The sequence below is a fragment of the Ooceraea biroi genome, chromosome 8 (assembly GCF_003672135.1).
Source record: "Ooceraea biroi isolate clonal line C1 chromosome 8, Obir_v5.4, whole genome shotgun sequence".
Taxonomy (NCBI): Eukaryota; Metazoa; Arthropoda; class Insecta; order Hymenoptera; family Formicidae; genus Ooceraea; species Ooceraea biroi.
Genome location: NC_039513.1, coordinates 944,956 through 954,111, shown reverse-complemented (window position 1 = coordinate 954,111; position 9,156 = coordinate 944,956). Strand labels below are relative to the sequence as shown.

At 44.5% G+C, this 9,156-nt stretch overlaps 1 protein-coding gene across 1 annotated transcript; it reads left to right on the top strand.

The window, feature by feature from the left end:
* The first annotated feature begins 5,011 nt into the window (after positions 1 to 5,011).
* Positions 5,012 to 5,671, top strand: LOC105278573. The gene has a single exon (XM_011337750.1). The coding sequence runs from the start codon at positions 5,012 to 5,014 to the stop codon at positions 5,669 to 5,671; it is 660 nt and encodes a 219-aa protein (XP_011336052.1).
* Positions 5,672 to 9,156: the final 3,485 nt, after the last annotated feature.

The following is a 9,156-nucleotide window of genomic DNA, read 5'->3' as shown; positions in this document are numbered from 1 at the left end:
TTGTCGTGTACGTGCCCTACGAGTAGAGGTATTGCGATGCAAAGTCGAAATCTTGAAATTTGTTAACGCCAATGTAATTAATTTCTCACTCTAACTCCTCTCCTTAATCAGCGTCTAGTTTATGTTTACCAAATCAGCTGTGGACAGCTGATCGCGGGTCGTATACGACCGAACAAAGCGTATTATGTTCCCCCTCTTTCAATATCACCTGTTTTTCGTACACACGGCCGATACCGAAGCGCGTCGAATACTCACACTCTGTATCGTATTGCGATCGCGATCGAACGTCTATCTCAGTTTTCGAATCATAAACGGCATCTTGTATATCAGTAGAATCTTGTCTCACGCTTATCATTAAAGATTGAACGTTAGTTACGTTAATCAAAATTGCTCAAATTTACTCTGATCACTACGCACTACTCCGATCCCAACCCGAGTCCTTTTATCACTCTTTTGTCATGAATCTATCGCTCCGTAAACATTTTGGTCCTTCGAGCCGGATTAATCATTAGTGTGTGATCTCCACGACCTTCTCGCCATCTTCTTAAAGTGATCTACGTGGCTACCCGCAACTGCAACTTGGTCAAACTCCAGCACGACATCAATCTGCACGGGAGAGCTGCTACCGAACAATTTAAAAGACTGAAGCTGAATCGTGAATTCCATCTCTTCTACCGCACACCCGAGAACTCAACGTACTACGTGCTACTCTTTATACAAACGGTCGTTCATCATGGCTAAACCGGAGAGCATTATCGACTATCAAAACGAGTTATTCGGTTCCATCACGCGTTCAATAGACAATATCAAGAAGCTCGGATCTGCAAAAATTACGTGCAACTCTGTTAGGGCTCGGATTGAATCTCTCAAATCTAACTGCGAGCGCTTCCAGACGCAACATAGTAAACTTTGTCAGCTTCGCACCGAGGAGGTATCAAAACTACCCTATTTCTCCAGTAATCTTTACGTCACGTACGAAGAAAAATTTATCGAATCTCATTGCTTCATATTAGAGCTCCTTGATTGATTCAAGACCGATGCAACAACCAGCGCGGCCTCCGCAGTTCCAACCGCACAAACCGGATCACATTCTCAGAGACTACCGCGGATTGACCTGCCGAATTTCTCAGGCGATTATTCGCAATGGACAAATTTTCGCGACTTATTCGTCTCAGTGATAAAGGACAACAACGATCTCGCAACTGTCGAAAAACTGCATTATCTTAAAATGAGTCTGTCCGGCGAACCACTGCAATTGATTAAAAATACATCAATATCTGGCGAAAATTTTACTTGCGCATGGGAAGCTCTAGTAAACCGCTACGAGAATAAACGCATTCTCATAAACGCTCAGCTTTCTCTGTTGTTCGGGACTTGCAAAGTCAAGACTGAGTGCTCCGCTGACCTCAAACGACTTCTGAGTGACATCACCGAAGCCCTCGGCGCGCTCACCGCGTTAGGCTGTGAAACCGAACATTGGAATCCTATCGTCGTTTTCATAGTCGGAAGGAAACTCGATCCCGAATCGATAAAGGCATGGGAAATGAAATTCGGATCGTCGTCTGAACCGCCATCATTCAAGGCCCTTGAGGAATTTTTACTAGCACGGATTCACACGTTTGAATCTCTAGAGGGTTCGATCGCCTCTCGCAAACAAAACCAGGCGAACTCTAGCGCCTCGTGACCTTTAAGCGCTCGAGCGTTCACCACGGCCGCTATCGAAAAAAATGTACTCTCTGCGATTCGAACCACTATATAACTTCCTGCGCTAAGTATCTCGGTAAATCTGTACAACAACGACGTGAGTTTATCGCTCAAAAACACCTTTGCTTCAATTGTCTCACCTTCTGAAAGCTTGCCGTAATGCTAAACGATGCCGGACTTGCCGAAAGCAAATCATTCATCTTTGCATTTCGAAGAAACGACAGTATCACCGACAGCGTCTTCGGTTTCGCCCGCGCTTCCTCAGGAAACGATACAGGCTTTACAATCGGCCATCGAACCATCTCGGGAACCGCCCTCATCTAAGCCAACCACCAGCAGTCATATCGCTCAACATCGCGAGCTTCCCGCCTTTCCAGCTCTTTTAGCGACTGCGCTGATCACTGTAGTATCCGACCAAGGAGAACACCATCAAGTTCGCGCCTTACTGGACCAAGGCTCCGAGGTCTCATTCATCTCTGAAAACCTAGTACAACGTCTGCATCTGAAACGTCAGTCTGCTTCAATCCCTATCCTAGGAATCGGCGCTCAGCATTCCAGCTGTTCCAACGGAATCGTGTCGCTTAAATTCATGTCCCGAATTAATTCGGCCTTCTCGCTGCGCGTGGACGCGCTGGTCTTGCCGAAGCTGACAGCCTATCTACCTCCGTCATTCGTTAAGCCCAGCGCGTGGTCGCACATCCGCAATCTCTCTCTCGCTGACCCTCAATTTGCGGTGCCAGGAAAAATCGATGTGATCTTAGGAGCTCAAGTCTACGCACTGATTCTGGAGGACGGACTCTGTCGAGGTAAGGCCGATCGCGCAAAAAACTGCCCTCGGCTGGATTCTTTCCGGATCGATCTCAACTGCTAATCAGCCAACTCAGTCAGAGGATACAGGCATTCAAGGACTCCAATGCTCGGTCGACCACGAACTTCTCGATTTACTCCAAAGATTCTGGGCTCAAGAAGAGGTCATGACGACATCCAATGCTAAATTAACACCCGAGGAAGCTCTGTGTGAAGAGCACTTTCAATCAACGCATTCGCGTGACGCGACCGGACGATTTATCGTAAGGCTGCCATTAAAACAAGAAATAGACGATCTCGGTGACTCTAGGTCTCCAGCTCTCAAGGCTCTCTATCGCTTGGAAAAACGCTTTGCCTCCAATCCAACTCTCAAATCGGAGTACGCAAGATTCTTGCAGGAATACGTGGACCTCGATCACATGCGGTTGAAAAATTTTCCTTCTCCAACAACATCACGCGAATTCTTTCTCTCACACCATGGAGTTGTACGAGAAACCAGCTCAACAACGCGACTTCGCGTGGTCTTTAACGGATCGCAAAAATCAAATCTGGGAATTTCTCTTAATGATTGTCTTCATGCAGGTCCGAAGCTGCAAAACGATCTCAGCGACGTTCTGCTTCGATGGAGGTGTCATCGGTTGGCGTTTGCCGCCAATATCGAAAAAATGTATCGCCAAATTCGGGTGCATGAGGATGATTGGCCGCTCCAACAAATCTTCTGGAAGCTCTCCGAGCTCGATTCTCCGCAAGTTTATCAATTGCTCACGGTCACTTTTGGGCTCACGTGCTCCCCCTTCTTAGCAATTGTCTGTCTGAAACAGCTTGTTCACGAAAAGGGGCCCTCATCCATTCGCCGCTGAGATCATCAACGAGGATACTTACGTGGATAACGTTCTTTCGGGTGCGGATAATCCATCTCTAGCAAAAGAAAGAATTAAATAGACTTGCACCGTCCTTAAGGCGGGCGGCTTCAAACTGCGAAAATGGATCTCAAACAGCCTCGACATTCTAGACCAACTGCCGTCAAGATCTTGATTCCGCATCTACCTTGTCCGTCGATTTTGGATCCGTTCATCATGCTCTTGGCCTGCAATGGGACCAGCTCTCTGACTGCTTTAAATTCAAATCCGCTCCAGTCTCTCTTTCTCGTCGCTCTAGCAACAAACGCGAAGCGCTCTCATTTATCGCTCGGATCTTCGACCCTCTCGGGTGGTTAGCGCCTGTCGTCATTCTTGCAAAGATTTTCCTCCAGGAACTCTGGGCCTTCCGTTTCGACTGGGATGAAGAGCTACCCGACGATCTCCAAACCAAGTGGGAGAACTTAATGCAGCCGATGGAAACAGTCTCTTCATTATCCGTTTCGCGTTGGCTCGGATGCAGTTCGACGTCTTTAGCCGGGGAAATCCACGGTTTTTCCGACGCGTCGCAACACGCGCTCGCCGCGGTTGTGTACCTTCGAGTCCTACATCAAGTCGGCGAAGCCCAGGTCACTCTCATTAGTGCGAAATCAAAAGTTGCTCCAATCAAACCGGTCACCATACCACGACTCGAACTCTCCGCTTCGTTATTGCTCGTCAAACATGTGCGCAAAATTCGCGATACGCTCAAACTCGCCAACGCTCCAGTCCACCTCTGGACCGATTCGACCGTCGCTCTCGCCTGGATCAGAAGTCCCCCGTCCCAATGGAAAGACTTCGTTCGCAATCGAGTCGCCACCATTCAAGAGCTCTCACATTCTCGATGGCATCACGTCTCCGGCAAAGAGAATCCCGCCGACCTCGCAACGCGCGGGGCCTCTCCGCAGTGACTTTAACAAGAACAACTCTGGTGGACCGAACCTCAGTGGCTTCAGCATCATTCTACCACTTGGCCTTCGTTCAATCCAGCACCTGGCTCGAACTTCCATCTCGAACAAAGATCAACGACGCGCACACTGGCTTACAATTCCACTCTCTCGTCGAATCTCTGGGACCTTATCCATAATTACTCCTCGCTTACAACACTACTTCGTATCACTGCCTGGGTTCGGCGAGCCGTAGCTTTATTTAGCAAATCTCCTTCTGCTTTATCACTTCCAACTCCGTTCACGCCATCGGAGCTCAATACATCGCTTCTTATCTGGGTTAAAATCATTCAACAATCTTTCTTCTCATCCGAAATCCAAATTCTTAAAAATAACAAACCACTTCCGTCCTCAAGTCCTTTACTCCGTCTTTCTCCTTTTCTCGATGCTGATGGACATTTACGAATACGAAGACGCTTCCTTCTCTCTCAACTCGATCCAGCCGAGAAACACCCGCTCATACTTTCTCGAGAATCTCCATTGACCACTCTGATTATAAGGTATCATCATCTACTCACTCTTCACGGCGGACCTCAACTAACACTCTCCTCAATACGACAACGATTCTGGATCCTCGGTGGGCGCATTCCAATTCGATCATTTATTCAACAATGCGTCATCTGCGTGAGACAGCGCACAGTCTGCGGACAACAGCACATGGGGCAACTACCAGCAACCCGGGTGACACCACACCGACCCTTCCTGAACATCGGAGACGACTATGCCGGGCCCATCACGCTCAAAACGTTCCGCGGACGAGGCGCCAAAACCTACAAGGGTTACTTCATAGTCTTTGTATGCTTCAGCAGCTCTGCAATCCATTTAGAAATAGCCACGGATTACTCCACCGACGGGTCCATAGCCGCTCACAAGCGCTTTACAAGCCGCCGCTGCATCTGCTCCACCATCACCAGTGACCAAGGCACCAATTTTGTCGGGGCGAATGCTGAACTGAGACGACTATTCCGAGCCGCAACGCGAGAATGGTCTGAGATAGCCAACATCCTCGCCAACGACGGAGTAGAATGGAAATTTAATCCACCTTCAACGCTGCACTTCGGCGAAAAATGGGAGGCCGGCGTCAAATCAGTCAAGGGTCATCTACGTCGAATTATCGGTGATACAGTCCTAACTTATGAAGAACTCTCAACCTTTTTGACACAAGTAGAAGCCATCTTAAACTCTCGTCCTCTCGTTGCTCTATCCGACGACCCGGCGGATTTGTCCGCTCTGACGCCTGGTCATTTCCTCGTTGGTTCCGCTCTCACGACCATTCCTGAGCCCTCAATGCAAGACATTCCTCTGAATCGCTTCTAACGCTGGCAACTTTTGCGAAAATTAATAGACTCCTTCTGGCGACGCTGGTCGCTTGAATATTTGCATCAGTTACAGACCTCAGCAAAATGGCACCGCGCTCGGACGGATTACAAAGTCGGAGACCTGGTTCTAGTGAAGGACGAACGTTTTCCTCCAACGAAATGGCCTCTCGCTCGAATCACCGACGTGCATCCAGGCCCTGACGGACTGATTCGAGTGGCGACAATAAAGACTGCCTCCGCTACTTTGCAAAGACCAATCGTCAAGCTGTGCTTGTTGCCAACGGCTCCAGATTCGCATTAAAAATTAATTCTTTGTTCTCTTTTTTCTCTCTGAAATTGTATGCATTTTTTTTAACCGATTATTAATCGTTTTCTCATTCAGTAATCAGTTTCGTCAACTTCCAGTTGACAAGGCGGGCGAAATGTTAACGCCAATGTAATTAATTTCTCACTCTAACTCCTTTCCTTAATCAGCGTCTAGTTTATGTTTACCAAATCAGCTGTGGACAGCTGATCGCGGGTCGTATACGACCGAACAAAGCGTATTATGTTCCCCCTCTTTCAATATCACCTGTTTTTCGTACACACGGCCGATACCAAAGCGCATCGAATACTCACACTCTGTATCGTATTGCGATCGCGATCGAACGTCTATCTCAGTTTTCGAATCATAAACGGCATCTTGTATATCAGTAGAATCTTGTATCACACTTATCATTAAAGATTGAACGTTAGTTACGTTAATCAAAATTGCTCAAATTTACTCTGATCACTACGTACTACTCCGATCCCAACCCGAGTCCTTTTATCACTCTTTTGTCACGAATCTATCGCTCCGTAAACAAAATTTATATTTAAGAAACGTCGTTATTATCATCGTCGTTTGTACAGTACCGTACAAAATTACCTTTTTAAACAAAAGTAAAAAAAACGCCAAGTATACGTGTGGTATATGTCTTGACAAAACCCAAGTGGTAGTACACGACAAACAATGATAATCTATTTGGAAATATCTTTGTGTCTCGAATAAAGTAAAGTGGTAGTACCTTTAATATTTAAAACTATCTTTGGACCTTTTAAAAAAACCAAAGTGGTAGTATCTTTAATTAAAAAAAAATAAACCAAGTGATATATACTCTTCTACAAAACGAATGATATCAAATAATTGCGCCAACTATAAAAGTATGTGAAATGTAAATAGAAAATTAAACATTCTACATATAATTAAATACGATTATAAATATGTGTTCTGAGATAACTTAATCAAAACCGCAACATTTTTCCGTAATAGAATTCACCAGTTGTCCAAAAAGTGAACTAAAGATGTAGAAAAGAGAGTTTTTAATATCATACTGTGTAATCCGTAAATAAAGATTGAATTTTGTAACAAAGTAGATAGATTAATGTACGCACTAATAATATATTTAAGAAAAGATGTATTTTAAAAATATAATAAATTTTTTACTATGACAGAAAAAAAATAAAATTTTTCAATAGAAAAAACTTGGCGCTGCTAGATTTCAAAATATGAAAGATTAATATCAATTTCTAAATTATATGATTTCTATACAGGGTGTTAATTTTCCACTGCCCACTAAGCACACAGCTTAGTAAAGTAGTAATTAGTGAGTAAAGTCAATGGAATCAGCGCGAATTTTTAGCCGAGTGTACATCAGTGAGCCGCGCACCTGGTAGTGTGCGTGAGTACACCGCCGCTATGTTCATGCTGTTAAGATAGTCTGTGTGACTCACAGACGTATATACTTCTAAATGACGGCGTTATTTGCTGGTATTTATTTAACAATATGTAACTCTTTCATTAAGCATCGTAGAGAAAAATAGTTCAGAACTTTTTGACTCAACTTTTCATAAGGAATAACACTGTGTGCTTAGTGGGCGATGGAAAATTAACACCCTGTACACTTATAGTTTCTTCGCACGAGTACTTTCTAAGTCTTCCTGATTCTTTTTATTGTATGAAAGAGTAATATCAATTTCTAAATTATACAGGGTGAGTCAAAAAGATGGGTACTCCTGAATATCTAAGAGGGGTTACGTTGTTGAAAGAAATGTTTTATACAAAAGTTGTAGGGTTCAGAGGAGGACATAAGATGGTGTCATTGGTTTGACCTTGAGTGAACGTGCCAAGGTGATATGGAGTGCAACGTTGTTTTTTTAAACGGAATTCCATACTTTTTATTGCAGATTCTGATTCTTCGTCGAAAAGTAAGTAACTTTCGTTCGAAACAGTTTTTTAAAAAACGCCCTCCGTATCCCGAAAACTCAGGTTCAACCTTTGGCGGATCAATGATAATACTCGCTTTATAACAGACACGGAAGTTTTTTTTTATTTTACTGTTTACCATCAGCATGTGCGTGCGTGCGTGCGTGTGTTTGTGTGTATGCGTGCGCGCGAGCGTGCGTATGCGTGTGTTCTACATCCAGCCAACTAAGGCAAGATTGATCACAGATCCGGCCAGTTAAGACAAGATCTATTACTGATCCAGCCAGTTAAGGCAAGATCAATTAGAGATCCAGCCAACTAAGACAAGATCGATCACTGATCCGGCCAGTTAAGGCAAGATCGATTAGAGATCCAGCCAAATAAGACAAGATCGATCACTGATCCGGCCAGTTAAGGCAAGATTGATTAGAGATCCAGCCAGTTAAGGCAAGATCGATTAGAGATCCAGCCAACTAAGACAAGATCGATCACTGATCCGGCCAGTTAAGGCTAGATCGGCTGCTAATCTGAAATTGTAAATAGCGTTCGGCAACCAATAACATTCTTACAGTAAGTGCTCAAATTGTAAACCATTTACGGCCTGACAATGAGCTAGTCGGTCGTAGAAGGCGGATGTGGCATTTCTGATCATTTGCGAATTAATGAGTGCAGCTTCGTCAATGATTCTTTACTGGAGATCCTCCAATCTCGTTGATTTAGTTTCATAAACTTTACTTTTGAGGTATCCCCATAGAAAGTAATCCAACGGCGATAAATCAGGCGAACGCGGTGGCCACTCGATTTCTCCTCTTCTGCCAATCCACCGATGAGGAAATACTCTATCTAAGAAAAGTCGGACATTCTTACCGTAATGTGGCCCTGCCCCGTTTTGTTAAAACCATGTGTGAGCGAATTCATCATTTACGATTTGCCTAATTGCTGGGAGTATTTCATTTCTCAACATTACTTCGTATGTATCGGCTGTTAAATTGCCCTGAATAAAAAATGGACCAACTAATGTGTTATTTATTATCCCCGCCCAGACATTTAATTTTGCAGGATATTGCGTATGCGCTTCTAACATTCAATGAGGATTCTCGCGAGACCAAAATCTGCAATTATGCCTGTTCACATGGCCATTCAACTGAAAAGTTGCTTCATCCGAGAAGACTATATTGGAAACAAATGCGGGATTATTATTAATTCGCAACATCATTGTTTCACAAAAATCTACACATCGATCGGGATCATCTTCATTG

Excerpts from the sequence above, each read along its gene's own strand:
- LOC105278573 (XM_011337750.1), top strand. The coding sequence starts at position 5,012 with ATGGGGCAACTACCAGCAACCCGGGTGACACCACACCGACCCTTCCTG.